At 44.8% G+C, this 16,985-nt stretch overlaps 1 protein-coding gene and 1 long non-coding RNA gene across 4 annotated transcripts; both read right to left on the bottom strand.

Moving 5' to 3' along the window:
• Positions 1 to 232: 232 nt before the first annotated feature.
• Positions 233 to 2,820, bottom strand: LOC136490603 (uncharacterized). 3 transcript variants are annotated; one of them, XM_066486810.1, is made up of 8 exons: positions 2,591 to 2,820; positions 1,891 to 2,482; positions 1,649 to 1,789; positions 1,467 to 1,538; positions 1,291 to 1,356; positions 795 to 833; positions 510 to 707; positions 386 to 413 (listed from the first exon to the last, which is right to left on the bottom strand). In XM_066486810.1, exons 1-7 carry the CDS (start codon positions 2,818 to 2,820, stop codon positions 534 to 536), a joined length of 1,314 nt encoding a protein of 437 aa, XP_066342907.1. In that variant the 3' UTR covers positions 386 to 413; positions 510 to 533. The 3 variants fall into 3 exon arrangements, with proteins under 3 accessions (XP_066342906.1, XP_066342907.1, XP_066342908.1); XM_066486809.1 differs by having other exon boundaries at positions 233 to 707; XM_066486811.1 differs by lacking the exons at positions 386 to 413; positions 510 to 707; positions 795 to 833 and adding an exon at positions 848 to 994.
• Positions 2,821 to 4,061: 1,241 nt separating this feature from the next.
• LOC136492899 (uncharacterized) lies at positions 4,062 to 4,698 on the bottom strand. The gene is made up of 3 exons (XR_010768229.1): positions 4,594 to 4,698; positions 4,307 to 4,496; positions 4,062 to 4,215 (listed from the first exon to the last, which is right to left on the bottom strand). It is a non-coding gene; the product is annotated as an uncharacterized lncRNA (long non-coding RNA).
• Positions 4,699 to 16,985: the final 12,287 nt, after the last annotated feature.

Here is a 16,985-nt window from a genome sequence, read left to right as displayed (position 1 = left end):
ATTTTTTGTATCAACAGGTAGACGATGACTTTAGAGTTTTTTTTAGGTGTAGAGAAGAAGTGCATGGTCACTCCACATTATGCATCCAACCAAACACTTTTATTGAATCATGGCATCGCAACCAGCCAACCAACGACTCTTATTTTAAGTCACTTGATCCACTCAGCGTGCTTCCGATCATGAGGAATTTCCACGTCCCAAGGGGTCTGATTGGCCCTGCGCCCCTGCCGGCCCGAAAATTGTGCCAAATTACATCATGTCCGTTTGAGTGGAGAAATCTTTTACTTTGCCGCTGTGATTCTGAAAACATTTGGAATTATGGGCTGTGAGTTGTGTCAACCATCTGACTGCCGGACCTCCGCTACGGTGCTACCGACTTTTCTGAAAGCCAAGGCCTGGTGTGCCTAGTTACCCTACATTATTACAGTTTTCCAGGCTACACTGAAAATCTAAAAAAAAGTACAGGACATGACAATAAAACAAGGAGAAGCAAGTATAATAGCAGAAACCATGCAGTCGTCGCCATGCCGAGCTCATGGGTACAGGCAGCTCCTGTACGCGGGCGCCCAGCAGTCCGGCAGGGTGGTGTCATCGTGGTATGCTTGCGAGGTCAGCGAAACAGGAACCAGGCAGAGCCCTCTGCCCCTCAAGTCATGCCCCGTCCCGCTTTTCTCCTCTTTCTCTTCGCCTCTGCGTCGAATGTGACCCTGAAATAAAATACCGGCAACGAGTCACGCATTCTTGTCAATTGTTTTATTGAAAATATTATATATTTGTTGATTTATTAGTGGTACCTTGTACGTGCTTTTCGTCATGTACGGTTCAGTAAACAGCTGCACAGTGGAAGAGTGGATCAGCATGGTAGTTAGCTTTAAAAAGGCAGCAATCTGGAGTACTTGTCAGCATTACTAGACTTCAGAAAAGAAAAAGGTGGGCTAATGGCTGTGACAGTGTAATTGACCCTTTTCCCTCTAAGTCTATCGGTGTCCGGACTCTGGAAAAAGACAGCATGATTGTTACACAAGACCTGGGCATGACTTGGAAGTCCACTGATAAAAGGTCAATGTGTGGTATGCTCACTGAAACCAGGGCAAATGGCTGGTTCAGTGTACATGTATTATCTTGGATGATATATTACATAACTACACGGCCTATTCACATGCATTTCTCAGCTGCGGTTTATATATACTCCACTTGATAATTAAGGATCTTAGTGTGTTCTTCGACTTAGTAGAAAGTTATGTAAGACAAACATATTAGACATGGCATATTGTGCACATGGAGAGTTACCCGTATCTGCTCATGAAGAAATTTTATGTACTCGATCGTTTCCAACAGCACTGACGATGTATCAGTCTGGCAAAATGAAATGTTCTATGCGAGTTATATATCATCAACCAAAAGAGAAGGAACAGAAATAAACCAGATTTCATTTTGAAGCAAAAGTTGCAGCGAGAATCTCGTACCTTCCCAAAAGGTGACACGATTTGCTGCAACGCTGTGATCTTCTCTCCCAGCTTCACTTTGGGCACTTGATGCTAAGTAAGTTTGAAACAAAATCATCAGAATGCTTGCTCAAAAGTTCCGGGCTTAACGCCTTCGCTTCGCAGTTTGCTAGTTCATCCCTAATCTTCTCACGATTACGTACCTTAGGAGGCGACGCCTTGTGGGAAGCCTCCTGCTTAGATTTCTTCGTGTTTCCTCCAGCAACCCCTTCCTCTGATTTCCTCCTCGTGGTTACACTTGTCGCAGCTCCACTTCCACTGCTGCGACCGCCCATGCCCATCCCCTGAAAGAATCAAAAGCGCGGAATTCGACAGGTTTCACTTTTGTACGCATCGTAGACGACCGAGAAGCTACTTTGATTTACGTAAGAAAGTCAAAGCTTACCGGCCTAATATCTTGCTCCTCTCTGTTGCTGTTGCTGGACATGAAGTCTGCACTTGACCTGTTGTAGTCACTGAAAGAACCGGCATCCGGCAAGCTCCCCACGCCAAAGGAAAACAGTCTTTCAGACACCATGCCTGAGTAACCCAGAACACTCTGAAGCTCCACTCGGCTTGGGACCATTTGCTGCAGAAATGCAGCCGTGCTGGGAGCTCCAAAGCCCTGCCGCTGGCTGTCATCAGCTGATTTCTCCTCGTGGTCGTAGCACGGCATGCAGCCCATGCTGCTCCCGTGCACCACACTGTCCTCCGAGTACACGAGCGGCGATGGCAAGCTTGCCGTCTCATGCTTGGCTGGAGGAGCACTACTGGCAACAGTAGAGTACGGGTCGACGCTGCCGAGGAGGAGGCCACAGGCAGAAGCTGGGCCGGCCATGCTGCTGCTGCTGGCGGCGGCGGCGTCGGCGCCCACTCCTCCGAGGTAGTCGCATGCCGCGGGAACGTCGTCCACGAACATCTCCGGCGTCACGTTCTTCGTTTCGAGCAGAGACAGGTAGTTCCCTCTGTAGCCGCTGCTCCCGTGTGCTACCACGCTTCTGAAAATCATGCAGAACGTCAGCTTGTCCATCGAACAAGAGCACCGAGCTATCAACCATGTCGATCGTATCCGCCGACGTGTTGGATGTGTACACCGGTGTACTTACGGGGCGCTCTGGTTCCAGGCATGGTCGGGGCCGTGCTCGCTCGGCAGGCTCGGGGCGGCCGCTGCCGCCGGGCCGGCACCGGCGGCGAACGTGCCGGCGTAGGCGATCCAGGAGGGGAAGGGCGTGTGCGCTTGCATCTGCCGAGGAGACTCCCACATGCCGGTGTCTGGTGAAGTGGAGGAGCTACTGCGACTGCGACCGACTGGAGCTTGGTGTGCTTCTTGGGCCATGAAATATACTACCGGGGAGCTAGCTGTGCCAGTGCCTGCTACGCTGCAGCCCTGTCTGCATAAGAGATGCCCGTGCGGCGTGCATGCGTGTGCGGCGCGCATGGAGCAGACGACACTACGGACGGAGTGGACCAGGGCCTGGTTTAGATTGAAACTTTTTTCAATCTGATGAATAGTACCACTTTCGTCTTATTTGGTAAATATTGTCCAATCGTGGACCAACTATGCTCAAAAGATTCATCTCGTGATTTCCAACTAAACTGTGTAATTAGTTATTTTTTTATCTACATTTAATACTCCATACAAGCGGCTAAAAATTGATGTGATGGAGCGAAAGTGAAAAAACTTGGAACTTTGATGGGCCCCAGGTTGACGGATGGGGCCATTTTTGTAGGTGTGCGCCGGAGGGAGCTTTTCCTTTGTCCTCTCGAGGTGGGGCTTTCGAGGATGATATGCTGTCATCGGCATGACGTGATCATTTCGACAATACCCGTTGAGCCTCAAGTCGATATTATATTATCAACAGACAGCAGTTGAGTAGAAACTATAGTGAGTTATTTCGATTTCTAGCAACACAAAATCACAGTGTCCATATGACGCAGCAGAGCAGGGGACGGCCGGTTCCGGCCAGCCGGCAGCCGAGGATGGTGGCACGGCCTGGCAGCGGCCAGCTGCGCCTGCGCTTGGCCTTGGCCTGAGCCTGGCCAGCGACGGCCTCCTCTCCTGGGGGGCCTGGCTTGGGCACGGCGAAGGACGGAGCACGGCATGGGTGAAATTTTTGCATTTTGGTCCTTTTTGAAAATATTTTTTACAAAAGACCTATGCCAAAACGTTTGCTGAAAATAGACCATTTTTAGGCGTCTTAGAACATGACGCCAAGGTATGAGGGTCGGCGTCAACTGACACGACGCCGAGGTCTTGCCACGTCACGGACGACCCCGGTCGACGGCGAAACGGTGGCGCATGGGGTCCGACACGTCGGTGTTGTGTCGGCCAACACCACAGGCCCAACCTCGCGCGTGGTGGGACTACACGCAGAGCTATTGGCACCATCCGGCGCGCGGCCCAGGCGGCCCAACAACGCTTCGTGGCCCAATAGCTCGGCGCGGGGTCACTTAACGCCGAGCCACCAGACTCGGCGTGGCCCGACTCAACGCCGAGGTCTAGACTCTTGAAGCCACGCCACGGCCCCCCTTCTTCCGCCCTGTACGCATCAACACGCCTCCTTTCCTCCTCTTCCTTATGCTCATTTTCTATAGCCTCCTGTCTGCGTCTCTGCTCAAACCTCTCCTTAACCTCCGCATCCCACTCCTTCAGGCCTTCTAGATGCTGCTTGTCCGACTCCTTGATCTCAGTGTCAATCCACTGCTCAAAGTCACACAGTGGTGGAACGGTCTGCAAGAAAAACAAATTGTTACAAAACAAATAAATAAGCAATACTTAATATCACAAGAAAATTAATTAACACACAATAAAAATTCCTCACAATCGATGCACGGCGCTGTTGCTTTGTAGGTTCCCATGCATAATTGGGACACATCCAGTACCTCTGTCTATATGTTTCCTCATCTTCAGAGATGTCTACCTTGCAAGGATCACCACAAAAGCACATGGGTCGAGGAACACCTTCAGGGAGAGGCTTTAGGTCGTAGGGATTTGCCCTCTGACGACCATAGCTACAATTGAAAGAATTTAGTCATATTAATGGAGAACCAAACCTAAACCTAGGGTTTTCTATTTGTTGCACAAATAATGAATAAACATTGGGATTACCTTGGAATACGAGCTTTACCACGCCTTGGCATCCTAACATTACGTAGAAAAAAAATCAATCCAAAGCACCTTGCAACGAATGTAAAGCTACTAACACTAAATCACCATACCTCCCAAATAAGCTTTTCATTACAAACCCTAAGCAAATTTGAATCCCAACAAACACAAAATTTAACTCAATGATTATAAACCAGAACATATACAACAACAACAACAACCATACATTTGGGTCATTCAATCATTTGAACCACCATACATTGCACGAATGACATGAACATGAACCAAACCTATAATGCCAAGTTAAAAAAAACACAAACAACCGAATCTAAATGGATGAAATGAAAGAGGGGAAAGAGGAGTACCTTGGCAAAACGTCAAAACCCTCGATCTGGCCTCCCAAGAGCTGGATTTAGGATTTAGGGTTCGTGGGAAGAGAGAGGGAGTCGGAAATGGCCACCTGTTGGTTCTGAATGGAGGGAGGAGGAAGAAGGGGGCCGCAGCGCGGCCTCAACTGACCGAACCTCGGCGTTGAGTCGGGCCGCGCCGAGGTTAGCGTCTCGGCGTCAGCTGATCGCACGCCGACCTCTTGGCCCACGAAGCGTTGTTGGGACGCCTAGGCCGCGCGCCGGATGGTGCCAAGAGCTCGACGTGACTCCCCACCGCGCCGAAGTTAGGCCTGTGGCGTTGGCTGACACGACGCCGACGTACTGGGCCCCATGCGCCAGCCCCGGAGTCGTCGGTGACGTGGCAAGGACTCGGCGTCGTGTCAGTCGACGCCGACCTTCATACCTCGACGTGATTTCCTAAGACGCTTAAAAATAGTCTATTTATAGCAAAAGTTTTGGCAGGGGTCTTTTTGTAAAAAATGTTTTAAAAAGGGACCAAAATGCAAAAATTTCACCACGGCATGGCGCGGCAGAGGACGGAGGTGCCACGGGGGATAGGGGGCACCGTGGGGCATGGCGGCGGCACGCGCCGCGGCACCTGATGGAGGCGTCGTGGGGGATGGTGGCGGCAACGTGATAGAGTGGGGTGGGCAGCCACGCCGTGCAGCGCGAAGTGGGGAGAGGAGCACGGAGCAGCGTGGGATGGGGAACATCTTGATGCCAGCAGCCAGCAGCCAGCAGTGCAGTGCAGTGCACACCTATGCCCACCCAATCTCTGACGAGTGAGAGGTCACGGGCAGGCGGGAGCAAGCATCTCACGCGTAGGAAAGTGAAATTTTTGCATTTTGGTCCCTTTTGAAAACATTTTTTACAAAAAGACCTATGCCAAAACGTTTGCTGAAAATAGACCATTTTTAGGCGTCTTAGAACAAGACGCCAAGGTATGAGGGTCGGCGTCGACTGACACGACGCTGAGGTCTGCCACGTCACGGACGACCCCGGTCGACGGCGACACAGTGGCGCATGGGGTCCGACACGTCGGCGTTGTGTCAGCCAACGCCACAGGCCCAACCTCGGCGCAGTGGGACTACATGCCGAGCTATTGGCACCATCCGGCGCGTGGCCCAGGCGGCCCAACAACGCTCCGTGGCCCAATAGCTCGGCGCGGGGTCACTTAACGCCGAGCCACCAGACTCGGCGTGGCCCGACTCAACGTCGAGGTCTGGACTCTTGAAGCCGCGCCGCGGCCCCCTTCTTCTTCGTCCCTCCATTCTGAAAACGCCAGCTCTCTGTCCCCACGAAACCCTAACCCCCAAATGCGACCCTAGGCGCCTGGATCTCGTCTCCCGAAGCTTCCTCGAGGTAATGGTCCCTCCCCTCCTCCAATCTATCCGCGTAGATGTACTTGCATTGTCTCTAATCATGTGGAATCATGGGTGTATGGTGTTTTGGTATATGTGTATTTGCATTTGCAAAATGTATGGCTTAGGTTGATTGAGTACATTGTTGTTTAATTGTTTTATGTGCTGAACATGTTAGGTTAGTTTGGTTTCTAGTTATTTTGGTCATTAGGGTTCTTTGTTTATTGTAGGTGTCATTAGGGTTAGTTATTTGTTGGTCATTAGGGTTAGTATGTATTTTAGTTATTTGTTGGTCATTTGATTTCAATTTTTATGACTAGAACGTTTTGCCAAGGTACTCCTCTTTCCCCTCTTTCATTTCATCCATTTAGATTCGGTTGTTTTTTTTGAACTTGGCATTATAGGTTTGGTTCATGTTCATGTCATTCGTGCAATGTATGGTGGTTCAAATGATTGAATGACCCAAATGTATGGTTGTTATTGTTGTTGTATATGTTCTGGTTTATAATCATTGAGTTAAATTTTGTGTTTGTTGGGATTCAAATTTGCTTAGGGTTTGTAATGAAAAGCTTATTTGGGAGGTATGGTGATTTAGTGTTAGTAGCTTTACATTCGTTGCAAGGTACTTTGGATTGATTTTTTTCTACGTAATGTTAGGATACCAAGGCGTGGTAAAGCTCGTATTCCAAGGTAATTCCAATGTTTATTCATTATTTATGCAACAAATAGAAAACCCTAGGTTTAGGTTTGGTTCTCTGTTAATATGACTAAATTCTTTCAATTGTAGCTATGGTCGCCAGAGGGCAAATCCCTACGACCTAAAGCCTCTCCCTGAAGGTGTTCCTCGACCCATATGCTTTTGTGGTGATCCTTGCAAGGTAGACATCTCTGAAGATGAGGAAACATATAGACAGAGGTACTGAATGTGTCCCAATTATGCATGGGAACCTACAAAGCAACAGCGCCGTGCATCGATTGTGAGGAATTTTTATTGTGTGTTAATTAATTTTCTTGTGATATTAAGTATTGCTTATTTATTTGTTTTGTAACAATTTGTTTTTCTTGCAGACCATTCCACCACTATGTGACTTTGAGCAGTGGATTGACACTGAGATCAAGGAGTCGGACAAGCAGCATCTAGAAGGCCTGAAGGAGTGGAATGCGGAGGTTAATGAGAGGTTTGAGCAGAGACGCATACATGAGGCTATAGAAAAGGAGCATAAGGAAGAGGAGGAAATGAGGCGTGTTGCTGTGTACAGGGCGAAGAGAGAGAAGAAGCTTGAGCATGTGCGCTGAGCGACGGCAGTGATGGAGGAGAATTCCGATGCCCAGAGGAAGGGAAAGTGGCCTCGTTGCACTCAGTAGGTATTTGGTTTATTCACGAGCGATGTCGTGTAGCCCTAGACTTTTTTTACTATGTTGTAATGCACTCTGCTTTTATTTCAGATGAACTTATTCTCTGGACTTTTTTTATTATGTTGTAATGCACTATGTTTTTATTTCAGATGGTCTTATGCCCTGTACTTCGTTAACTATCCTAGGACTGTAGTGCTACTGTTTGTATCACTGAAAAGGCTACTTGTGCTATTGCAGTCACTGAAAGGGCTACAAGTACTGTTGCAGTCAATGAAAAGTCTATTTGAAAACTCACTGAAAAGCCTAGATTCGTTTACTGTTGTATCCGTATACGCAATAAATTAATATCAGAGTGATGTACTGCATTTAGATGAAGTGACAAAACACAGGTGTAGCCTTTTCAGATGAAATGACCAGTCATGGTTGTAGGCTTTTCAGATGAAGCATCTAACCTTTGCAGATTCAATAAATGAGTACGCACACAAGTTTTTTGTCAAGTAGCATTCATGGTGAACCTGCCTTCATCTCTATAAAAAATTGAAATCTAATGACCAACAAATAACTAAAATACATACTAACCCTAATGACACCTATAATAAACAAAGAACCCTAATGACCAAAATAACTAGAAACCAAACTAACCTAACATGTTCAGCACATAAAACAGTTAAACAACAATGCACTCAATCATCCTAAGCCATACATTTTGCAAATGCAAATACACATATACCAAAACACCATACACCCATGATTCCACATGATTAGAGACAATGCAGGCACATCTACGCGGATAGATTGGAGGAGGGGAGGGACCATTATCTCGAGGAAGCTTCGGGAGACAAGATCTGGGCACCTAGGGTCGCATTTGGGGGTTAGGGTTTTGTGGGGGCGTGGGGGAGACGAAGAGAGAGCAGAGCGCCGGTTTTCAGAATGGAGGGAGGAAGAAGAAGGGGCCGCGGCGCGGCTTCAAGAGCCTAGACCTCGGCGTTGAGTCGGGCCGCGCCGAGTCTGGTGGCTCGGCGTTAAGTGACCCCGCGCCGAGCTATTGGGCTACGAACCGGATGGTGCCAATAGCTCGGCGTGTAGTCCCACCGCGCCGAGGTTGGGCCTGTGGCGTGGGCTGACACAACGCCGACGTGTCGGACCCCATGCGCCACCGTGTCGCCGTCGACCGGGGTCGTCCGTGACGTGGCAAGACCTCGGCGTCGTGTCAGTCGACGCCGACCCTCATACCTTGGCGTCATGTTCTAAGACGCCTAAAAATAGTCTATTTTCAGCAAACATTTTGGCATAGGTCTTTTTATAAAAAATATTTTCAAAAGGGACAAAAATACAAAAATTTCACCGTAGGAAATCGAGTGCGCGGAAGCCAAGAAACACTAGAGTGGGTATAGATTTACGATAAATTATCTGGTTTTGTAGGTGGAGTAGTCAAGTAGACAGACCTGAATAGTCAGGGCTAAATAGACTTTTTTACCTGCCACCTCGTTCTCTTTAAGGTATGTTTGGTTGACTGCATCTCTTTCATGCTAGCCTGAGAAATAAGTATATATATGTTTGGATGCTTGTTGAGCAGATACAAAAACACACTCTTATGGTGGGCCCGATGATCCATTCAAAATGAGCTTAACTTGCCACCCTAGCTAAGCGAAGATGCATTTCATGTTGGCTCACACGCCATCCTCAGGTGAAGAGTCTCTCCCATACACGCAACAAAACATCTTCTTAAGGTTATAGGTTTATAGAATCCGCTGATATAAGGCCACTTTATTCGCCTATGCAACCAACCAAATAATGTTCTTTTATGTCATTGCGTCCACAAAGCATGCTTGGTTCATGCAAACATATGATGCAGCCTCGTGAAAAGTAACCCTCAGTCTTTGGAGACCAGGTGATGAACGAACGACTTGTGGGAATAAGCCAATGCCAAGGAATGTTTAGATGGAAAAATGGCAAATGATTACGGTGGTGAATAATAAGCTAAAGGTCCATTTCTCAAGAAAATAAGCTAATGGTCCATGCATGTGAAAGGTACCTGAAGAATGCATGCAACCGGTGGGATCTCTCGCGCTGTCCCTTGTCCATCGCCCACGCGCATGTTTCTATGCAAGCACGCGCGTGCTCTCGCGGTCTCGCCAACCGCACATACAAATCAAAATGTAGTTCGCCAGGAAGATCGACAAACATGTCACAACCTCTCAGCTTGTCGACACTCGACAGTTTTTGCAGGACATCATTGCTTGTAGCGTTACAATGATCAAACAACGATACAACGAAATTATAAGGCTACAACTTGCTATTAGTAGTATAATAGTTGACGAGAGCCTTCCTTTTTGTAAAGAAAAAGAACCCATACATGTACCGGAATAATGATCCGTCTTTCATCAGAAGGAAAAAGGTTACTATACCATATTGGTCCCGTTGGCTTCGCTGGAAAAACAAACCGAAACACTGTTCTTATTGATTCGTTGTGAGAAAAATATACTGTTCAAACTAAAAAAAACAAGCTAAAAAAGACGAATTAGAAGAGAGCGAACAGGGCCGATACCTTCGGTCCTTCACAAGTGGAGGGGGCCACGCAATTTCGAGTCATATTTGTGCCGTGTCAGTTTAAGATTAGCTCATGACATTCTGGACACCCCTAGCCTTAAAGATTAAACAGTAGCATAATTCTCATTACGAAATGATGATCCCGGCATCTAAACTAGGTACAAGGTAGGATATTCTTGGACAAGACTGAACAGTGCACCTTCAGTGGGTCGGTGCAAAGGAGGTGGTATCATACAGGGGCTGTTTGGTTCTGTAGGAACTCCTAAAATTCCTGTCACATTGAATGTTTGGACATATGCATGGAGTATTAAATATAGACTAATTACAAAACTAATTGCATAACTTACGACTAATTTGTGAGACGAATCTTTTAAGCCTAATTAGTCCATGATTTGACAACGTGGTGCTACAGTAAACATGTGCTAATGATAGATTAATTAGGTTTAAAAAATTCGCCTCGGAAATTAGCTTACATCTATGTAATTGGTTTTGTAATTAATCTATATTTAATGTTCCTTATTAGTATCTAAACATTCGATGTAAAATAAATTTTAGGAGCGACTAAAGAACCAAACACCTTCATAGTATTGGTCTGTGGGGCTGCACCATTGCTGAGGGGGTGCTTGGTTCCACTCCCTAGACTTTAGTCGCTATCCCATCGGATGTTTGGACATGCATGGAGTATTAAATATAGACGATTTACGAAACTAAATGCACAATTGAGACTAATTTACGATACAAATTTATTAAGCCTAATTAGTTCATGATTTGATAATGTTGTGCTACAGTAAACAAATGTTAATGACAGATTAATTAGACTTAATAAATTCGTCTCGTGAATTACTGAGGACTTGTATAATTTATTTTTTTATTAGTATTCAAACACCTCACGTGACACTTCATATAACATCCGATACGACATCTTTTAAACTTTAGTTCCTGTGTCCCAACACTCCCTGAGTCATCAAGTGGAAAAGACTGCGGTCTGCACAGCAGCACAGGTACAAAGACGGAAAGACCTTTACCATTGTGGCCGTGACGTCGCGTTGGTGCGCCAGGGAGGTTTCAAGGCTGCAATCAAGTGCTTCTAGCTAGCCTCTAGCGCGTAGGATGCGGATCAGTGAGTGCAACGAGAGGAGTGTCTGAACGTGCCGTAGCAACTGGAGAATGAACCTTTTAACTTGTAGCTTGTTCGCTCTTAAACGATTGTAAATTTTCAGTCAAAATAGTATTTTTCTCTCACACTAAACCAGTCAGCAGTAATAATCTACGATCATATACGATCGTTTCAGCCCTAGCTAAACAGGCTGTTGGTCTGCAACTGAGGTGGTGTTTAAATCCAGGGCTAAAATTTAGAGGTATTATATCGGATGTTTGGATAGTAATAATAAAATAAATTACATAAGTCCTCGGTAATTCGCGAGACAAATTTATTAAGCTCAATTAATCCGTCATTAGCACATGGTTACTGTAGCAACACATTGTCAAATCATGAACTAATTAGGCTTAAAAAATTTGTCTCGTAAAGTAGTCGCAATCTGTGCAATTCATTATTTTTTAGTCTATATTTAATACTTCATACATGTATCAAACATCCAATGTGATAGAGACTAAGGGAGCTTTTGGATGGTTACCGCTGCATGCCACGTTGCTGTTGTGGCTGTGCCAAAGTTGTGGCGAGCAAATCGTCCGCCGCAGTTGCGGCAGCTTTTGGCATGAAAAATGAATTAGGCCGTTATGGCAAGGCTGTGGCGTGCCGCAAGTTCGGCAGCGAACCAAACACGCGCTTAACTTTGGCAAGAAAACTGTGGCACGGTGCGGCAAGTTCTGGACTCCGAGATGAACCAAACATGCAAATTACTCTGCCCTGTTTGGATACAAAGTTTTTTTAGAGTTTTAGACTAATACCATGGTTTTTTAAAATATCTAGGTATCTAAAAGAAAGAAAGTGTTTGGATGTAATTAGTTTGGAGTTTTGGAAACTACTGTATTAATAAAACCACAGTTTTTTTAGTCTAAAAAACTTGGTCCCAATCCTCTTTATTTTTGACAGAGCTTGGTGATGCGCGTGCATCTCTGATGGCGTGTCTCTTTTTCACTATTATTTTTAGAGATACATGCTATTTTTAGCAGCATAGACACAACCGACTAGTTTTAAAAGTAACGTATTGCTGTGTAGCCAAACACGTCATGGCTTTTCTTAAACAGAGAAACACTGCGGTTTCAAAATACTATTGTATTACATGTCTAATGTTTTTAAAACTGTGGTTTTGTAATACTAGAGTTTTAAGAAACAGCAACACCCAAACAAGAACAATGTAACTAGGAAACCGTTCCACCAGCAGATCAACTTCAGAAGGACGACAGAATGCTGTAATTTGCATTATCTCACGACAAAAAGAAATGTACATATGCAGCATTGGCAAAATGGCAACACAAAATAGCTTTTACCAAGTAATTTTTGCTACAAAACTCCTAATTTAAGGTCTTAAAGTGTAAACCCAGTTCAACATAATGGGCAGCAAGACTGTTGTAACTTGTTATCATTAAGTCATTATAGAGTTCGAAGACTGCATAATGGGCAGCAAGCCTGTAATTTATTATCACCTTTGCAAAGGTATCCTCTGACAGAAATTCTATGATAGAGTATCTTGTTTCTAATTCTCAGCAATCGGAAAGCAATGAACCTAACAAGGCAATAAACTTGCAACTGGCTCCCCTGCGCCTAGTAGCATTTCACCAAGTACCATATAGAACCACAAATATTGGTGCCCCGATTAAATTAAGAGGTTGTGCGGGATGGACCTTTTATTATGAATCTATAAACTATCACCATTAGCCGCCAGAGACCGGTACCTGTAATTGATTTATAATCTTCATCAAAAGGAACCATTGGGAAAGGGACAGCAGGCTATTTTCATAATGCATTTGCTTAATAGCTAATTAGACGAAAGGCCATCTTATAAGACAGCGAAGGGTTACCATGATGCCCATTTGTATCCAGCGCCTAGAAAAGGTGTGGCACTAAATGATACCTGATGAAATGTCAACTCAAATCTGGAACCAGAGTTTTCAGTACGGCCTTTATAAGAGATCCAAAAAAATCCATCCTAACTTAGAGGTAATGTGGTGGTAATATGGTCCAAGAACCAAAACCAATTACTAGAGGCTATCACAACTACCAATCTTCACTTTCAAGAGATGGACATAGGGGTCCTCAAACTTTAAGAAAGGAGACAAGAGACACACATGGATATCCAGCACTGAGCACGCGTACCATTTATTCTAATTGAGGAGAATAAGAGGTGAAGTGTTAAGAGCCCTCACAACAATTAAGTGACCAGCAAGCCAAATGCGCCTTTGTTGTACTCTCTATGTTGACACCTTCCGTGTCAACCACTAGGAACAAGCTCATCTTGAAAGATGATGACGAATGCAAAGGCCTCTTATTAGTGAGAAATGATGCCTCATGTGGGTAGGGATTGACTCTAGAAGCATTTTACCTTATTCTTGTGTGCTCATTTTACCATGGATCAAGGGAAAGCTGAGTCTCGATTGAATTTTTCAGTTGCAGTGTGCGGGTTAAATACTCACAGTGGTTCAGTCAACAGCATTTGCGCTAATGGGAAAGATGCTAAAATGGCAACACTACAATCACAACAAATCTCTAGAAATTCTGGTAAGTTGTAAGGACTTGTTTGTAAAATATAGGGTGCATACTCACAACTTTTCGATGTTTCTAAAAAGCAGATAGATATTCCATTTATATTCTACACAAATTACTGGAGAACCTGGTTCCATCACCAATGCTAACAGAAAATGCCACACAACATAAGGGGATTTTTTTTAATACATCTGTCTGTTTAGACTTTTCAGCTCAACAATTGCAAGTTTGCAACCATATCGACCGGTTATCCTTGCTAGCTGCTTAGAAGAGCATATATGTTGTGTAGAAATAGAAATCACCAGGATGCTAATTGTGCTACAGGCATTACTCCTGATAGCTCAAGAAAGAACACATTGGCGCATAGTAGTTAATAGCCAATTATATAAAGATACCTGGATATTTCAGTATCCACATCCACAATGCAATCCTCCTAATAGCTTTCATGCCTTCAGCTTTAACCCAAAAACAACTATGGAATACAGTCATAAATGAACAAAATGTAACTTTGTAAAGGAAACAAGACAAGTCAAGATAGGACAATTCACCAATACCTATCACTCATGCTGAGCATGAAAGTAGAGTAAAAGCTAGTTTGCCCTTTTAGAAACTTTGCATTCAGTGGAATAACCATTATCCCTATCAGGTTAAAGGAGTCAAGACTAGTGCTAAAGTTCACAACCATGGTGGATGGAAATAGCTGAAAGTAAGATGATGGAATCAATCATAATAGTATTCATTCATTCAACCCAGGACCGTGGGTCGTCGGGCCGACTTCAACTTGATCTACCGTTCTGCTGACAAAAATCATTCCCAATGTCGATAGGACGATGATGAGCAGATTCTGCTGGCTTTTAGATGACTTTGAGCTCCTAGAGATTGAGTTGCTTGGTCGTCGCTTCAACTGTTCTAGTGAGCGCTCAACCCCAACCCTTAGACTGTCTAAAAAGGAAAATCTAAAATGGGTAGCGACCTAAAATCAGCTTCCAACAAAGTACCTATACGGGAGACCTATTTTGGGTTGCTTGAGAGGCACAACCTAAATATGAGCATCCTCTATCTTGGAAACTCATTTGCAGAAATGATTCTCTTTTGGGTTTTGTTGTTGGAGAAGATGCCGAATATATATTAAACCTTTTGCCTGTAGCGCTATCTAAAGGACGAATGAGTCTTGTATTTTAGGTGATGTTATTGGATGGCTTGATCGGGTGTTCTGCTCGGCGTCTTGGGAGGTGCTCTTTCAGGACTCCCTATTGCAGAGCACGACAGCTGGAATATCTGACCATTGTCCGCTGACTTTGGGTCTCAGAGATAACGCCCGTGGGACTCGGCATTTCCACTTTGAATGCTACTGGCCTGACATGGAGGGGTTCCACGACACGGTCTCAACAGCCTGGGCGGCGACTGTGGACCCCTTGGAACGCCTGGCTGCCAAGTTCAAGAACCTGACCCATGCCCTTCAGTCACGGAGTCAGTGGTCCGTTGGTAACATCACCGCCAAGCTACATCACACACTGGAATTGTTACACCGGTTGGGATCGCACAAGACAATCGCGGCCTTTGTCCCCCACGGACGACTGGCTGCGCCACCGGCTTAAGCTGCACTGCCTCGCACTCACCTCCTTGCAGCGCACCATTGCGCGCGCGCGATCCTCCATTACTCTGGCTTCGGGAATGGGCTGCCAACACGGAGTTTTTTCACTGCCAGGCTCGACACAGGAAGTGTAAGAACTAAGAACTTCATCTCCAAGCTGCATGTCGACGGTCGTCTCGTCACTTCTCAAGCAGACAAGGAGGCTATTGTCTGGGAATTCTTCCACGGGCTGCTGGGCGTGCCTTTAGTACAAGATATTTTTTTTCAGGAAAATAATTCTTTTAAAGAATAACATACAGGTTCAGTTTGTCTGCGGAAGGCTTCAAGCCTTGATTTCAAGACCCCAGCTGTGTCATCTCTCCTTTGAATCAATGGCTCTCCAGTTACCTTTGTGAAAAAGAAGAGCAAATAAACAACTATAATGCCAATTAGAAAAAAATATTCAGTACGAGAAGAATTTGAAATCACAAATGCAAAAATTTATTCTTCATAAAGTCACATAAACTTTCAGTATTAATAGTTGAATACAAGAGAAAGCAGAAGTGCTTTTAATAATGCAGCTTTTTTTCTTGCTGCAAAAAAGATAGCAATAACTGCAGAATGTGCATTGTCCATGAGCATGGTTTTCTTCATGCTGATACATCTCTTCATGCTGATACATTGATCGGGTATCTGATCTTCTGTGCTTGAGTGACAGTTCTATGGAATCCATCAAGAATGAAACCTTTCTGACACAGGGATTTCTTCAAGCTTCATCAATAATCCTCACAACCAAGTCATCTGAAACAAGCTCCCCCTAAAAGAGACTGGAGTCAGAAAGAACTTGTTCATCTGGTTAGCATATAACCAATGGCTAAATGGCACAGGCAATATTCATCCTTAATAATGGGAGACTGAGTTCCTTTCCAGAGCCATGTGGGCCTACAAGATTTGTAGAAAAGGTATCAAATTCTCCAAATCAAGAGCACTATATAATAGAAATAAGAAGTCAGAATGTTATGAATGGGGAAACAAAAGATTATAGAACTGTTTCGTTTATGGCTCTCCAGAAAAAAGCACTATGACCTTATATCTCCCTATACAATACTACCTCTTTCATCCTGACTATCAGTACCAGAATAATATATCAAGTCGAATAGCATGACAACGAACAAGGCCACAATGAAAAGCAAGACACCATATAATAGAGCAAACATTTCAATTTACTTGTCTTGAATGTCACAATTTAGTATCATTTTGTTAATGCAGATCCCTTTTTTGCGATGTAAATGCACAATCATTAGCAACAAAAACTAAAAACATAATTGCATAAGGGAGTTTTTTTTTAAGGTCAAAGGGGGGGGGGGGGGGGGGGGGGTGCGTTCCCCACCTGATATATTTATATTGGCCCCAAACGGCCCCTTATGATATTAGGAGTACATTTGTTGTTACAAAGCCACCAAGAAGGTGATGTTGAACAAGAAGATAGGAGAACCACTATT

Source organism: Miscanthus floridulus, chromosome 11 (assembly GCF_019320115.1).
Source record: "Miscanthus floridulus cultivar M001 chromosome 11, ASM1932011v1, whole genome shotgun sequence".
NCBI lineage: Eukaryota > Viridiplantae > Streptophyta > Magnoliopsida > Poales > Poaceae > Miscanthus > Miscanthus floridulus.
This window is presented reverse-complemented; position numbering and strand designations above follow the sequence as displayed.

Bases quoted from the DNA above. Each gene is read 5' to 3' on its own strand.
- LOC136490603 (XM_066486809.1), bottom strand. From the start codon at position 2,820: ATGGCCCAAGAAGCACACCAAGCTCCAGTCGGTCGCAGTCGCAGTAGC. The intron at 1,357-1,466 runs GTACGAGATTCT...TCATTTTGCCAG, and splicing joins TCGTGTCACCTTTTGGGAAG to ACTGATACATCGTCAGTGCT. The intron at 708-794 runs GTACCACTAATA...ATTTTATTTCAG, and splicing joins TGACGAAAAGCACGTACAAG to GGTCACATTCGACGCAGAGG.